Source organism: Habropoda laboriosa, unplaced genomic scaffold (assembly GCF_001263275.1).
Source record: "Habropoda laboriosa isolate 0110345459 unplaced genomic scaffold, ASM126327v1 scaffold718, whole genome shotgun sequence".
Lineage (NCBI taxonomy): Eukaryota > Metazoa > Arthropoda > Insecta > Hymenoptera > Apidae > Habropoda > Habropoda laboriosa.
In genome coordinates, this window is record NW_017100942.1 from 1,327,754 (window position 1) to 1,345,671 (window position 17,918).

Here is a 17,918-nt window from a genome sequence, read left to right on the forward strand (position 1 = left end):
AACATCGACACAGAATCTTGTAGAGAAAATCGAAAAACCATCTACGACTCTTTTCCTACCCTCAAAAAGTACGCGCTTTCTCGTAGAAATCTCCGCCAAAGTTATCATTGAAAATTGCATTAGTGATAAGAGAGTACCGTGGAAGATACAAAGAATTGAAGTATTTAAAAATTAAGGATCAAGAATTTACAAAAATTCATTATCTTCACCACTTTCTCTCCCTTTAGTTGACAATAATTCGAATTGAATTAGATAGGTACCTACCATCGCGAAAAATTTGTTGATGATTATCTCCATTTTTTCCCCTTTAGTTGACAATAATTCGAATCATCATTGCCTACCAAAGATCAAGAATTAAAAATTTCTCAACAATAAACAAGAATTTACAAAAATTCATTATCCCCATTTTTTCCCCTTTAGTTGAATTTACAAAAATGATTGTGAATTTACAATAATGAATTTATAAAAATTCTTTCTCTCCCTTTAGTTGACAATAATTCGAATCGAAGTAGATACCATTATGTACCAAACGGTCATGAATTAAAAATTTCTCAACAATAAACAAGAATTTACAAAAATTCATCACCTCCACTTTCCCTCCCTTTACTTGACAATAATTCGAAATAAGAATAATTAAACATGTCTCGATGACAATCAAAAATTTACAGAAATCCATCATCTCCACTTCCCCTCCCTTGAGTTGCCAAAAATTCGAATTCAAGTATGTACCATCACGTACCAAAAGATCAAAAATAAAAAATTTCTAAGCAACGATAAAAAATTAACAAAAATCCATCGTCTCCAATTTCCCCTCCCTCTAACTCGGCACATAATTTCAGCCACGTCTCTAACCAGCAAAAAGATCGTCTCGGATTCTCCGAGCGCAACGTTCACCTTGACTTTGCCTCCATCGCTTCTCGATCCTTCGACGGGAACGATAACGTTGTCGACGACGGTGTGCGATCACCAGCAATCTACCTCCACGGGGTCAGAAACGTATCACGTGGCGCCACGTGCGCCTATCGGGTTACCCGGTTGGTCATTGCCCGTCATCAGACACCCGTTGCAAGTCACTACGATTCACTGCAACCACGATCTGCCCTCGTCTGTTATTCCCGTATCACGCAATCGTGTCGATTATGGAGAGGTGAGGATTAATACTGGCGAGAACGTCGTTGCGACACTTGGAAAAATTACATTTTTTTCCACAGAGGCGAAAACCACTTTGTCAATTAACACCTTCTCGCCATATAAGAACGGGTCTGACTTGTGGTACAGATTCTGGTGACGGTGTGTGACAGAAATAATTGTATCGCTAATAAAGATTGATTTTCTATATAAATTTAGATTTAATTCGTACGACTGAGAATTATCAAATTGTACATGGCAATTATACCGCATAATTACTTTATCAAGTTTCTTCACTGTTTTTTAGAATATATTGTTGCAAAAATTATTTTTATTATTAGTAGCAATGATAATAATGCAAATGAACGATTATTTATATTTTACATAATTTTTCCAGTCTACGAGACTGCTGTAGAATTATCTTTATTGTCATTCTGTCTTACAAATTAAACCTTCTAAATGAAGTCAATCGCAAGTGAAAGATCGATGCACAATCACCTCTGCACCGATTTAATCCACCAATTATGCAATCCAGGACTTACACAATTTCACCATACTATCAAATTCGCAAAAATTGCAATTTTGCAACTGATAAAAAGAAAAGAAGAAATATGGAATATTGCAGAATAAGAGCTATTTTAGAATCACACTTACATTCTCAAGCGAATTTCAGATATCTAGATAGATCTGAAAGGTTCACCTACACTTTGATATTTCAGTCAGCTCGAGAAATGAAACGATCGTTCAGAAATAGCAAGTTAGCGCAATTGTAGTTACGTTACACGATCCTGTCACGTTCCTTATCTCGAACACCGAGTCGATTATCGATAGATAGGGCTGCGACTGTCCCGTACAATATGTTGCAAAGTAAATGCTATTTCAGCATTGCGAAAATTTGTCGGATGTTTGCGGTTGTTTTTAGCAGAGATCTTTGATCTACTCCGAGACGTCTAGATAGACTTGAAAGTTTATGTTATATACCGATTACACCGTGTTTCGAATATATCCCCGCGTCTTAGTTGACTTGTCAGATTAACGGTCGATAATTATGAGAAATTATTAGCAACGGTACGATCATTGTTTCCTTAGCACGCGTTACGAACCGCGCCAGTCACGATTTGCCCTCGTTGCTGTTGCTTATCTTAGATTCAACCGTGATTATTCAGGTATAATAATATTGCAAATGCTGTTTGAAAGGTGTGCGTGTTTCGTGATTTTTCGTAGATTCGAGATATCCGCTAGACAAATTTATAAGCGTGTGCTACACGTTTCATTCACGTTGAACGTGGCCGTGTTTCAGACACAATTGGATGCTTTGGTTGTCTTTAAAAATTAACTACCACTTGTCATTTGGAAAAGGTAGACGTCGAAGGTACGACTTGAGCGTGACTGAAATTCTGTCACTTGCGCGTACCGTTGCTTGTTTCGTATCTAATATATCGAAACGTAGTTTTCTCGAGTAAATTATATCGCAAAAATCGTACCTTTTAAGTAAAATTGGTTGAAAATTATGAAGATATAGTGCACCGAAGCAAAGATTACTCTAAAATTATACTCACGCGAGCAGACTGTCAAACGTTTAAATCATCAAGAAGAAAATTACAAGTGAACTTGATTATTGGGAAAAATGTAAAATTACAAAATGCAATATATTGTAGATAGTTGATTATTGAGAAAAATAAGAAGATTCAAAAAATATATTACTCGATAGAAATAAGAAAAAGTAACTTTGAGAGAATAAGCTTTACACGATATTAACGAGGACGCATAAATTTATTAAAATATAGTATAGCGAAGCAAAGATTACTCCAAACTTAATTAAAACTACAATTGAACTGTACTTTGATTAATGGAGAAAATATAAAATTACAAAATGCAATATATTGCAGACATTTGATTAAATGCAATACATTATAGATACTGTTTCAATCGAGACACAGAGGATTGTGGCTGTTAGTAAATTCAGTCGTAACATAAAACCGAAAATTGGTCAGCTTTTAAAATTTTTATGCGATATTTTTATTAGCGTAGCACGTATCAAGGTGGATTCAATAATTTTGGTCATGTTCGAGCTTGTAAATCGTTAAGGTACAGTGCACGGCGATGGTGATTCAGGACACACTAGGGCTAGTTATGTTTTATGATTATGAGTCGGTTATACGGTTACTCAATATAACCACATCGGCTATCCTCAAGATTGCTTTTGACCTGCTATTCCTTTATATGATAGTTAATGGACTGATGTTCGATCTATACATAAATACATATAAATATCATATAAATATTTAATCTACATGAAGGAGCTGCGTTCACAAACGTAATTACCCAATTTTAATGAAACACACAACTCCCCTTGTATTACGGAACACTTGAAAATTCATACTTTCTTAACAGATTCGAATAAATTTTATAGCGAAAATAAAGTGAACTTCGATGAAACTTGGTTGGAAAAATTGTTATTTAATAGTTTGTAAAACACTCTTTAGAATTGCGTTAATAACTGGAAATATAAATACTCGTGAAGAATTCTTGGAGAACCTCTTGGACATTCCGAGACGTCTCAATAAAATACCATTCATATTTTCAACATTTCACGCACATTTGTCTGTTTTTAATTCGAACGTAAACGTACACGTATATGTATTCATTCATGAATGTCTGTCTAATTTTATTACCAATCGGAAGCATTTTCCTATTCAAACCTATTTTACAATGTTGCTCTGATGCATTACCGTTCTAAACGTTCTCCGTAGAATCTATGAAAATACACATACTACGATCCACCATGACGATACATTATACATTACAATCGATAGGAACAATTAATTCGTTAACGCGGAACAATGGATCGACACAACTGACAAACGACGCCTGGGAATATTGAATTTCGATCGATCGCCAAGCGCGAATGTTTCATTTATCACTGCCCACTGCGTACCGTCTCACGATAAAAGTTGATCGAAACCGTGTTCCTCAGCGCCGGGAAGATCGATTTCGACGACAGACCCATCGATATCGTGAAATCAAACAATGCTCAGGGCATTATCTTTGACCGACGAAACGAAAGAGAGAAAAAGAGAGCACGAAAGAGTGAGGGAGAGGGAGAGAAGAAAAGAGAACGAGAGGGAAGTGGAGAAAGAGAGAGAAAAGAGAGGCAGAGAACGAAAGAGAGAAAGAAGGAGAGAGGAAGGATGAAAGAGGGGGAGAAGGAGAGAGGAAGGATGAAAGAGGGGGAGAAGGAGAGAGGAAGGATGAAAGAGGGGGAAAAGGAGAGAACTAGATAGAGAGAACGAGAGAAAAGAAGAAGGAAGGAGAGAAGAAGGGTGAAAGAGGGAGAGAAGAAAAGAAATAGATAAAGAGAACGAGAGAAGAAGGGTGAAAGAGGGAGAAAGCAAGAGAGATAAATAGATAAATAGAAAGATGAAGAGGGAGAGAGGGGAGAGACAGAGAGAGAGAGAAAGAGTGGGGGGAGAAGAACGAGTAGCACGGCCATTAGGTTTATTTGCCGTAATTGGGGGAGCTTTAACGCGCCAAACCAAACACCGGTTATGGCCGCCATAAACCTACCCACAATCACTTAGAGCCGGCGCGCGGTACGCGCTTTTTCCCCTATTTATTCCGCGCGACCGGTGATCCTAGTGCCGCGATCACGAGGACAACCACGACGAAGAAGAAGAGGACGAAAAGAGGGAACGAGAGCTGCCAGCAATTTACTGGTCTCCCCTGTTTCCTTTCGTTCTTTCTTGCTCACCGTTCTTGCCGCGCCTCTCGTTACCGCCACACACTTCGCAACTCGTGGAAAGAGGAAGCTTCGAATTTGGCGCGACAGAACGGCAACGAAAGTTGTCTAGAAGGTTGCGCGGACGATTGAGAATTATTTATAGATTTCAATTTTGCGTAGACATTGCAATCGATAGAATTTTATAGTACGTTACATTCTATTCTGACGATTGTAAAAACTTGAAATTTCTTTCATTTTAATAAATTATGCTTTTCTCGAAAAGTGTTTTCTTTTATTTAACCACCTTTCCGATCTTCCTTAACCCTTTTCCTCCCAAATTTTTCATTTTATCGTTCTTTGCCTAATTTCTTAGATTTCATTATTTAAATAATTCCACCTAATTTCATTTTTAATAAAATTTTCACTTTTTCTAAATTTTACGCGAGTTTTCTTTAACATCCAAATGGAAATCGTGATACCAGCGAAGAGATATCAAAAGATATTAAATGTGTGTAGCAAAAGGAGCTTGAAACTTCAAAGAGACATATTGAACTACTAATATCGACGAAATATTGCTTAAACGCGGAATATGCAAAAATTGTAGACACAGGATAACTTACCTTGAGAAAATTTACTTCTACCGCAGATAGAAAATTGAATTCACAAAATATAGTAAAAAGTTTGCTTAACAACTATAAAACAAATATCAGCGAGAAAACCACGCGTTACTCAAATATCCTGAAAAACAACGAGGATCCTCGAATGTGTTAAACGAAAGTCAACGAACGATTTACACCTCGAATTAACAAAACACGTTCCGGGACGACAAGTCTGAAAGTCGCAAGAACGTTGCGTTATTCGTTGTACTTAAATTTGTCAGTGAACTCTGCTAATTGGCCGGGGTACCGTCATTTTACGATCGCGACCAAGAAGCGTGTTCTCGTCTGACACGAGATTCATGCTCGCAAAACACGGCGTTAACGAGCGCGCCGGCAACTCAGCGACGGATCCCTTTGCTCGGGAGACATCGACGCCTGGACAACACGTTTTGATCTGCCCGGCGCTCCTGACCGCCATAGAACAGCAGCGGCAAATCATTCGATGGAAAATCCCTGTCTTTCCTCGTAAATCGACCGATCGTTCCGTAGAAAGATCGTATACTAATTGAAGCAATCGAGAGGTAAATTGGAAAGATTTACTCGCTGATTTTTCACGGTGGTTTTACAAGGGTTGAAAGTTCATTTCTGCGTGTTTAAAAATTGTAGAGGAAGTGAAACAAGAATTTAGTGTAATAAAGATGCTGATTTTTATGCTAATTCGGCTTAAAGCAATTGAGAGGTAAATTTTGAAGATTAATTCTCTGATTTTTCGTATATTAGATAAGGCAATGACGGTGTTACAAGGGTTAAAATTTCATTTTTACGTATTTAAAAATTGTAGAGGAAGTGAAATAAGAATTTAGAGTAACGAAGATACTGATTTTTATGCGATCTTTCGTATATTAGATAAGGTAACGATAGTTTCATAAAGGTTAACATTTCATTTCTATCCTACTTAGAAAAATATAGTGGAAATGAAACAAGATTCAGAAGAAATGCAATAATTTCGATATTTTCCGTATTTTCCTCACAAGAGAAACATTCAGTCGTTCGAGATTACCCAGAAGGCAGCTAAATGAGTTACGAATGTCCACAAGAACGTCGTTTATTTTCCAAACGACGACCTTTAACCGCGCTATGACCGATCCGAAACAATATTTGAACGAGCGAAATCTGCGCCCGTTCAACGTTCGTCGTATCGATAAAACTTGGGGCCAAAATTTTGCGAAGAAACGCTGGTAAACACGCGAACCACGCGGCTGAACGACGACGCCCGAACGACGGGGATGTTTTACGAGCGGAAACTGGCGCCGCGCCGCCCTTTTGTTCGCCGCGCCACGAAACGTGGGACTTACAAATTGGAATACAACGGGCCCGGAGTTAGGAGAATCATTTCACGCTTCGCGGGGGCGCCAAGTCCAAGGCAAACACCGATAAAAACTGCATGAATAAAGCACTAATGAAAGCACTATGGACGAGGAATAAACATTCGAACGATCGCTGAGAATGGCGCAGGTGGCGACAACGGAGCATCCTTGTTTCAGCCTCCTTTTTTATTCTTCGAGTTTCAAGTTTTTAGTGGGAACGGCGATTATTGGGTGAAAGAAAGTGTTGCGAGTGAGAAAGAACTGATATTGGATTGCTTTTGATTTATGGAGAAAGAGAGATTTTTTGGAGTGGTTTCGTGTGATCCAAATGAAGATTGAGAAAATCAGAGAAGTATTAATGTATAGTATGATATTGTAGTGTGGAATATTTGAATTTTGAAATTCGACTATTTTGTGCAGTTTAACTTAAACTGAAAGTTTGAAATTTAACTTGGAACTTTGAAATTCAATATTTCATTTAAATGGAAACTTTGAAAATCAATTTCTCAACTTAGATTAAAATTACTAAAAAATAAAATTAAAAATTCTTTTAACACCAACACACAGCATATATGCCAAACACGTAAAACATTTTCCACAACACTTCCAACATCTTTCAGCAGAACAGATATCCACAACAACCTCCATTTTTTCCCTAAAATCACTTTCCATCGAACCTTCACTCTTTCACACTCGCTGTAAAACACTCCATACTTAAAAACAGACACTGCAATCACCCAACAACCTAAATTCGTTCAGGAAAGAACGAACAACAATTCTAAAAAAAAAAAATGACGTACAAGAAATACATAAAAAAAAAAACACGTTTCACAAAGAAGCTACCGAAAATTACTAAAGGAACCCACGTAGAAATTTCCATTAATCATAACCAGCTGTAAAGCGGAGTCCAGAAGGAGAACGGTGGTTCGCATGAAATCCTACGACGTAATTCGAGTTTCAGGTATCGATCCTGTGCACGTGAAACGTATTCAGGAGCGATCGAGGCACTCTTATCGGGTGGATAGCGTTTCGCGTGAATCACCTGCCGACGTTTAACGACGTGCAGTAGCTAATTTGTCATACGGCCGCGGAGCACGGTGACACGCGTTGAAGTAATAACACGCGTTGCTGCAGTTAACGCGCCCGTCAGCCTGTACTTTAAACGAGAAATGCAATCAATCTGCACCGGGGAATCGAGGATCCCCTTTGCCATCCCGTGCACGTTCTAACATTCTAATTTCATCGTCCCGCCTCCAAGTATTTCAGGGGAAAAAACGAAAAATTCGGAAATTTTTCCCTCCGAAATGATCGCACAGCGGCGAAGTTTCGAACGAACGGCGAATTAGTTTCCAAGTGCTTCTTTTCCAATTGCGAAAATTATTTTTATTAATATGCGATTGTTTCTTTTATGAACAAGGTCTATGATATTTTTATCGCATTAGGATTTAAGAGATTGAACGTCCATTTTTGGTCACGCGAATAAATATCGACGCTGAATGAAATTTAATATTCCTATTTAGATATCATTCGTGAATTAATATTCGTAAATCGATCAGTGAACGTCAATCATCGAAGCGAAACTGCTGTTCTATCGAGAGCAATTTGCTACGATTATTTTCTTACAGATTTTTCACAAAAAAAAAAACACTGTAATTAAGTGATAAATGATTTTTTTTTTTTGCGTTTGTGTCTTATTCTGCGTGAATTAATATAAAATATAATTGCGACATATCTATTTTCCGTTACGCTGAAAAATTACGAAGCAAGCAATCTAATCCAATTTTAATCTCGGTAGTAAAGCTCATAAGAATAATCAGCACGCGTCAACAAAATACGCAATAAAACACCTGAGTCCTATGCGTAATCGTCTAAAACATTCTTGGAATGTTTTTTGATTAGCCCAATGATCCCTACTATTTCTTATCAATTAAGGCGCCAGTGAATAAGAAAATCGTACGAAATATTTTTTCAATAAAACCGATATTGCATACCTGTCAATTACCTCGATCCTCTTATCTCTGCATTCCAATGAAATCCTAAAAGTTTCCCTGCCGTTTCGAACCGATAAAACAAACCTACTCGATCGATGCTCTCTGCCATCCGCAAATCGCGAGATTTCCCTAGAAATTCATCGTTACATCTTCTCAGTGCACTGTATTATTCCGACCAAGTCTGCCATACATCATCCCGCTGAATAACCAATTTTCCTGACGCGAAACGTACTCCGTTCCCGTCTTCGCGCGCGCACAGATCCCAGATCTTGCGTGAATCAGCCAACTCTATTATCGGAATCGAAACGTAAAGGTCACTGACTGCACTTCTTTCTATGTAGACGAATTCCTTACTTCTACGCGAAGCTGAAGCACCGAAAAGATAGACTCGATAGATCTCGAGACTCGCCTGGAAATGGACAAATCGACGAAACCGACGCTAAAACTGCGTGTCGACTGCTCGATGATTCACCGACGGGCTCCTTCAAGGACAATCTTTATCGCGGCCTGACACACGACACAAATTATCGGCGACAACACCCTCGCGAGGAATGACGAATCCTTCGGAACGATTATCGAATTTTCGTGAGGCTCGCTTCTCTTGGTAACCGAACGGAGACGGAAATTGGGCTAGGACGAAATTTCTTTCTCTCGCGAAAATGTGAATTAGGTGAGTTAATGGTGTAGAGTGATTGGACCGTATCTTTGGTAATTACGAGACACCGAGTATCGAATTGGTAATTAAACGGAGACAGTAAAGAAACTATAGTTTCTTTCGCGAAAATGTGAATTAGAAGGCGAGTAAATTATGTGGACCATTCTGTCCACGGATTGAACTATTCTTAATAATTAGTAGAAATAGAGTACTTAATTGGTAACCAAACGGAGGCAGTAAAGAAGCTAGACTAAACGATATGGACAATGCTGTCCAATGCTCCACCATCTTTTCTAATCGCAAGAAACAGAGTACCGAATTTAGGAAAGACAGTCACGATCAGTGACATTTGCCCCAAACACAGCATCCTGACATACCAAATGAAAAATGAAAAGATTCACCGTGAAACAGCATCGATCCCCGGAGTAACGCGTGAGAACGCGGTTGCTCGTCGTGTCTCGAGAGCCTCGCGTTTCAAACTCGTAACAGGATACTCGATACTAAAACGGAGTTGTAGAAGGCGTCGAACGAGTGCCTTCGCCGTGAAAGAGGAACACACGACAAACCGGCAATTTAATGAATGTTTGAACATGGTTCGTTCACCTGTGTCATCAGTCGATCCGCTCCGGTGCCCTCCTCATCCTTGAAGATGATGTCCGCGTTGTAGTTCGGCACGAGATCCCGGAACCTGGAGTCATGCCTGGACACGCGGCCCTCGCTGAGCCCGCTAGCTGGCAGCGTGTTCTCACTGACGTTCGGTACATGTTGTTTGAACACCAACGGCGTTAGCTTCCTCAGTATAGGACGTCGTCCACCGCCTCTGCCTGGTCCGCAAGCCAGGACAAGGCCACCGTTGTCCAGCACCGGTAGCCAGAGACCGAGTATCAATAGGAAGACTTGGAGAAGCGAGGGTGTCGTACCTCGCCTCCTTAACAGACAATGATGGCTCGCCAGAAGGCCGCGACGACGATGATGATGGTGCACCATAATCACGCGGCTCTGCCTCGAGGACGACCCTGCTTGGTCACTGGTCGCCGTTGATCCTCGTAGACGAAGACCTTGCTACGCACGTCGTCGTCGAGCACGTCGACGGTACCACCGAGTCCTCACCACCACCACCGCCGCCGCCGGTGATCCACCTCCTCCACCGCTGCAAGAACGACCACGACCACTTAGACGACCTAGACGACGATGACAACGACGAGGACGACGCGTACGTTGACAAGTTGCCGGTCCTTCTCCTCCTCCTCTTGCCACTGACCTCACTCACGCTTAACCATAACCAGGGCATCACACACCCCCCCTGCACGCACTCTTATCACCGTTCTGACCGTCGTAGCTGCGTCTAATCCACCACCCGCGAGAAACGAAAAAAGTATCCGTAGGATCTGTTCGAAACTGCTTCGCGACAGATTTTAACCGAGGTTCGGACGCGTTTTTTGTTTTTATCGCCGCGGCACGACAAATCTCGAACGAAACACCGTGATGATACCCGCCGTGAGTTTCCCACTAAAACGAGTAACTAGAGACTCTCCCTAACGAGACTATCTTCCTCTCTCTCTCTGTGTTCTTTTTATTTATCCTTTCTTCCGTCGGTGGTTACCGTCAGGGGTTGTAATCGACAACATATACGACGAATCCTCGCACCGACGACCCACGATTGGTGCATAAAAGCGATCGAAGGTTCTCTCCCTCGATTGTCAATTATTCATTGCATGCTAGAGACCGTAGGGAGGAACCATCGTATCGACACCCACTGTTTTGTCTCGCTGTAGCGGCGTTTGTCTCCGTTCGTGAAAAGAATTCTCGGTACCGTGGCGGTGCTGTGTTCTCCAGATCGACAAAAACCGAAACGACGTTAAACGGATCGAAAACTTTCTCCAGACGACGATGATATCTCTCGTCTCTTTTACCAAGAGGACACCCGATCGACCTGACTCACTTGACTGAACTCGATATGCGAGCACCAGTCCGGAAGCTCTGTGGCGCACGTTTTCCGGACGAGTCAGTGGTGGGAAATGCGGGATGGGTTTCGGTGGGTACCCTGCGTTGTTCCTTTGGCCTGGTCGGCTCCAGGGTGCCCCTCTTCCTGCCCCCACCAACTTGGCCAACGGCCGGCCGGGCCGCTGGCGCTGGTTGCAGCTAGCGAGCTGGCCCCCGTGGGGCTCTCACGGCCTCCGAACGTGGTGGTGGATGATCCTTCTCCCACCGCTATGGGCCTCCTGGTACGCGTTTCAGTGACGTCACCGGGCCCGTCGAGACTCCATTGGTTGGGGCGGGGCGTGCACGGGTCGAAGTAGGACAGGTGTACGAGGATGAAAAGAGACGACGAAGGAAACAGAGGATGAAGAGGGAGAGGAAGAGAATCTTTTTAGCTTTCTCCTCGTTCGATTCGGTTTGATCACGAACCACCTCTCTTTCTCTTTCTCTCTCCTTCTTCACACTGCTCGTTTCTCTTTCGAATCTTTCCGTTTCTTCGGCTTCTTTGCCAACACAGACTGTCTCCCTCTCTCTCTCTCTCTTGGTTTTACACGACCAACTCTACTACTCGCTCCACCTCACGCCCGTTCGATTGATCCTTCTTCCTCTTCGTTCTTTTCGTTGTCGTGGTTGTCGTCGCAACAACGTTCTACCTTGTTACTCGCCTCTCTCCTTCTCTCGTTGAAAAGGTTTCCCCGTTGCTCCGCGCGCGCCGTCAACGCACAGCCTTTACGGGGCGCTTTACGCTCCAAGAAAGTACCGGCCGCGTTGCGCGAACATTCTCAATGACCGTGTCTTTCTACCCCTGGGGCGAGCGCGCGTACCTTAGGCGTCGAAGATGTGGGGTGGGCTGACCTTCACTTCACCACCTGTCAAGTTTCACGTTTTCCTCCCGCGATTTTCGCTCTTTTGTCTCTCCTTCTTCCTCTTCGCGATTAGCACTTGTGCCGGTGATCTTGCAGGATCTTCTGTTAAACGTAGCGTTTACTGAGTTACGTTCGTTGCGTCCGACTCGTCGATCGTGACGAGCGTTCTTTCTTCGATCATGATTTAGAGCGGTTGATTCACCTTTGTGTCACATTCGCGGTTGTTTCGTTTTTTATTTGAGTTTGGAGTATTGGATGTGGAGCGAACTGCACGACGATGTGGGTACACTTGATTCGATCGAAACACTGCGGAGCGAATTAATCGATCTTCGGTTAGAAGTGGCGCCTACGTTTATCGACTCGCGGCCAACGATAATCGCGCACAAGCCACTCCACGTCGAACCGCGCGAGATTAGCCGCTCACGGTCGCCGATCTTTTGGGGGAACATCGCGTGGTATTTGGTGACGATGACGGGTGAGCGATTTCTGTGAAATTTCCGCCCTCTTCAACGATGGGATAGCGAAAATATTGGATTTTAATACGGAGATACGATTTTAGTGTTGGAGCGGTTTTTGAAAATTGAAAATTCGCATTCTTGAACCGTGGAATTCGAGAATATTTGATTTTAATACGGAGATACGATTTTAGTGTTAGAGCGGTTTTTGAAAATTGAAAATTCGCATTCTTGAACCGTGGTATTCGAAAATATTAAGGTTTAATAGGGAGATACGATTTTTATGCTCGCCGAGTTGTTTTTGAAAGTGAAAATTCGCATTCTTAAACGATAAAATTCGAAAATATTGACCTTTAATACTGAGGTACGATTTTTGTGTTAGAGTTGCTTTTGAAAATTAAAAATTCGCCCTCTTGAAAGACAGAATTTGGAAATATCGTACTTTAATACGGAGATACGATTTTTGTGTTAAAATTGTTTTTGAAAATTAAAAATTCGCCCTCCTAAACCGTGGAATTCTAAAATATTGAATTTTAGTGTGTAGATACGATTTTCATGCCCTCAGAGCTGTTTTTGAAAGTGAAAATTCGCCCTCTCGAACGCAAGAATTCGAAAATATTGAATTTTAATATCTTAGTACGATTCTTACACTCACAAGTTATTTTCAAAAATTGAAAACTCGTCCTCTTCAACGACAGAATTCGAAAGACAGATTTTTATCTTAAACAGAGTTGTGCTTGAAGGTAAAAAGATTCGTCCTCTCGGAAATACTGAACGTTCCTACGTAGATACGATTGTTTTCGTCAGAGAAAAATGTCTTTTCGAGGAATTGTTTATGGAAAATAAACAATTCTCGGGTTGTGAAAGAAACGACGAATTTCACGGCGGTTGTGTAAAAAAATAATGATGTATACAACGACGCACATTTGCAGGCGTTACGAGTAACCGAACGTCTGTCATGCATTCGTCCCTCGCGCAACGTGACACTTTCCTCAGACAAACTTTTCTTTCAAGTATTTCGAAAATTTGCATACTTGCTGTTCAACTGATACGTAAGATTTCAGCAGTCGTGTGCAATAAAATTGAACCAAGTTTTTTGAACTTTCTCCTTTGATCTTTTTCGTCGAACTCGCGAGTGAAAATGGATGCAGATATTTTTACGTCAGAGGCATGTTCCGTTCAATTGTACCGCTTTCACCTTGATATCGAACTGTTTTGTAGAAAAATTCTCGAAGAATACTCTGATATTTCCATTTTTTTTAGAAAAAGAGGACAAAATGAAAATTTCCTATCCTTTCATAATCATTTTTCTTTGAAATTATTTTAAATAAATTCACGTTGTATCTTTTGAAATTTTGTTTGTATCGAATTTCTGTATTTAAATCACGCGACAAAAATTAGATGAAAATTCTGGCGAATGAAAGCAGATAAATTAGAACAGCAACATCCTATTTCCCGCAACGATTCGAATCTTCTACGTCGATCTAAGCAGCCGATACGCAAATACAGGAAATATTTGAAACAAAAGTTAATCTGAAGAAATTAGTTACATTGTATACAATTTAAACGCGAGATAGACGCATCGTTACAAAGTTCATTCCTCTTTTCAATCCTACCGTAATCGTTCTGTCTCTCAAATTTTTCCACAAAGCAGCATTAAAAAAAAAAAAAAAAAGAAGAATAAACTCAAACAGTCAAAATAAAAAATTTGTCAAATGTACTATATCCTAACAATAATTAGAATTTTATCACAGCATCCTGCCTCAAAAGCAAATATCAAAAATAAAACGACAACCAAAGAATTAAAATGGCAATTACCAAAATAAGTGCCGAAAATTAACAAAATTATCTTTCAACGAAAAAGAAAATAAATTCCACGTTTCACCCTTTACTTCCCCCCTAAATCCACAAAAATACCGAATACTGAAATTTCATAGCGTTCGAACGACGAACGCTAGCAATTACCGAAATGAACAAACACGTTAGTATTTGTTTAAAAAGAAAAATCTCCAAATTCACCATTTCAACTCCTCGATCGTCCAAAAATCTCGCAACGATCACTTTCTCCAAAATTGCCAGCAAAACTCCTGTCTCTTTTCCCTCTAGTTCATGAACGAACGTACGAAAAAGTGTGAAAATTAGCGAGCAAAGGTCAGTCTAGCTATCGAATCTCGCGGGGTTCAACGTGTAATGGCTCGTACCTGACGCGAGCGCGGCGATAAACGCACTTGAACGGCTCACGGTCAAGAATTTGAGCCGAGGAACGCGAACCACGGGCACAACGATGAAACGTCACCAGCCACAGCTATGAGCCAACTGATATGAAAGTCGAAGTCTAGCGAAGAATAAGGAGGGGAGAGATGAGGCACCACGGCCTACCAAACTGTGTTCGGTTTACTGATAATAAACATCTTTTGTGAATAACTGGCCGCCCCACCAACCAGCTTCAATCTATCATTGACACATCGGGATATATACGATATAAACAAAACGTACACTTGGAATTCCGACGTTTGCCTGGTTTTTACATGGCCAACGACGGAGAGCATTTCTTTTGAAAAACAGAACGGGGCGATTCGTCGTGTTTGCCTTTGCTTCTTGCACCAACCTATAGCTCGTCGTTCGCGGGCAACTGTTCGGCGAATTTGAACGTGGAAATTTTTGTAGGAAATTTCAAGGGAACGGAGAACTTGTCGCATTGTATTGATAATTTATGATTACGACAATTAACGTGTAACGTGAGTTTAAATCCATTTGGAATTGTAATTTGGTATTATAGCGATTAGAAAAAAATGATTGCAAAGATATTGTACTTACAATGAGAAAGACGTTCTATCTTTGAGATAAGTTCGCTGATAATCTGAAATATAAAGTGTTCGTCTGGAAAAAGAGCAAAGGGCGAACGACGATTTATAATTTTTCAAAATTTCAAGAAACGCTGATTTCCAATGAAATTGAAATACAGACAAAACTGATATCGCTAATAATCGTGTGTTAGAACCTCGACTATTCGAAGAACGGGGGAAATATAGTTATTCGGACGAGAAATGTTCTACAGAAGAGAATGCCAACATTTTCGCCTAACTTTCTATCAAATTCTACACATTCCCCGCATTGCTCCTATACTGCACGAATCATTAAAAATAGAACAATATTCACATTTCTCGCTACGATTCTCCATACTCCAGCTAACCTAAATAACTGAAACAACGTATACCTCCAGTACAGGAAGACACCTGTGTATTCCTACAATAGAAATACCGGGAAAACTAAAGAAATTCTAATACTACAGATAAACTGTGAAGATTCTTTCAGCGTGAATCGAATCGGCCCGAAGGATTAAAGGGTTAAGAATCTTTTTAAGCCCATAAAACGCTTTTTTCTTAATACTCTGCACACGACTGAGAAGCATCTCTGAGAGCGCCCAATATCGGTGATAAAAAATTTTTAATCCTCTCGGTGAGAACTGTAAACCCCTGAAATCTCACACGCTTCGTTTCAAACACCCTGTGCACGACTTAGGCTAAATATGAACGACGACAACACCGGGAAAGTGAAGACAACCACGAGAGTACCTACGTGAAAAGAAAGCTGGCGAAAGAAATGTCGGTTCGAGCGAGATGAATATGGATCTAACGTCGAAGGACGATCGTAGATCCGCGGGATTGGCCGGACAAGGCGGAAGATTCGGCGCGATATCGCGGAAAAACAATGGTTACATTATGGCCGCGTATACACACGAGTCGCGGGGAAAGACTGAGGGGTATAGGAGTTACGGCCGAATGAAAGCATAAACGTCGCTCGTTAACGAAGCCGATGCCAGAATCGCTGAAACCCGCCGGCAATAAAAGGTAACGAGTATTCGCGAGCTGTAAACATCCGTGGAACGCTACTCCGGAACATTTCATAATCCTGTTACGAGGCACTTTGACTTTTGTGGCGACTGCGGTGGCGGAAATAAAAGTGTGCCTATCGCAAGGCGCGAGTAACAACGCCGCGCTGTTGCCGTACAGTGCGTGGACACGTTTGAAATTCGCGGCATTCCGCGATTATCCGTCGATCGACGGCAAATCGGGGCGCGCGGAAATTTGAATTTCCCGCCGCGAATCGAGAGATTTGAAATTTGGCTGAAGATAGAAGTTACGGTGATTTTTTGTCTTCTCTGTGGTTAAGGAGAGCGTGTAACGTTTGGATCAGCGATTTAGTAGCAATTTGCCGCATTTCGATTGATTTAAATGATAAAAGATTTTCTAATGTTATTAACACTCTTTTGGAGATTTTCGTGACTTTCAGTGCGCGGTGATTTCAAGCTTTTGTTAATGGGGCTTCTTTGAAATTCCTATGATGGTGATAAAAGAACGTCTAAGTTGTTAGATTCGAGTAGTAACAAATTCTTGAAGCTGCTAAAACTTTTATTTAACTTGCAATACGCAGTGATCCGAAAATTTCAGCGATAGTGTCTGTATTACGCGCAAATCCTCACAATAGATCACTATCATCTGCATACGGTACATAATACAAAATGCACACTTTACGTGTCAATAATGTACGAAAAATTAATACTCAAAAACGACCAACACGCCTTAACAAAAACCCGTACACTTGATCGTTAATTCGTTCGAACCTCCTGTAAATGTAACCTCAGGATCAATCAAGCAGAAACATTACCACCAAAAATTACCACGATTCTATTACTCCGAAAATTGTAAATAAACGTGCAATCTAAGCGACCGACTCCATATTAACGACCTTAAAACAAAGGCCGGCGTAGCCAGTGGCAGAAACAAAACAATGGCCCGAAGAAGAAGAAGAAGAGGGAACCGTGACGAAAATCATCGATCGTTGGTTCCGATCGTACCGCAAAAAATCCCACGCGACGCCACACCACCGCCATTGCGCCGTGGCCTGGCTAAGCTCGGACCGGGGACCCGGGTGTCCCTTTTACCAAGTAACACGATCCTACGGAGGAAGCTGCGCCAGCCGAAGGAGGTAACACCGGTCGGACAGAGGTCCGGAGTGGCCCTTTCGCGTAATGGACGGCTCAAATATTTATCATCGGCCGCGTAATTTAAGGTGCGTTTAGCAAACGGAAGACGACGCGAGGGAAAACAAACAAGTCAGGGGCGGTGTAAGGATCTCTCCGTGGAGCGAGGTGG

The 17,918-nt window shown here is 41.3% G+C and overlaps 1 protein-coding gene across 1 annotated transcript in view; it reads right to left on the minus strand.

Moving 5' to 3' along the window:
• Positions 1–10,448, minus strand: part of LOC108577654 (sonic hedgehog protein A) — an 86,744-nt gene extending 76,296 nt beyond the window's left edge. Inside the window, exon 1 of the mRNA XM_017940833.1 lies at positions 10,065–10,448. Coding sequence (XP_017796322.1) covers positions 10,065–10,448 — 384 coding nt within the window. The remainder of the gene's footprint in view (positions 1–10,064) is intronic.
• Between the last annotated feature and the right edge of the window lie 7,470 nt (positions 10,449–17,918).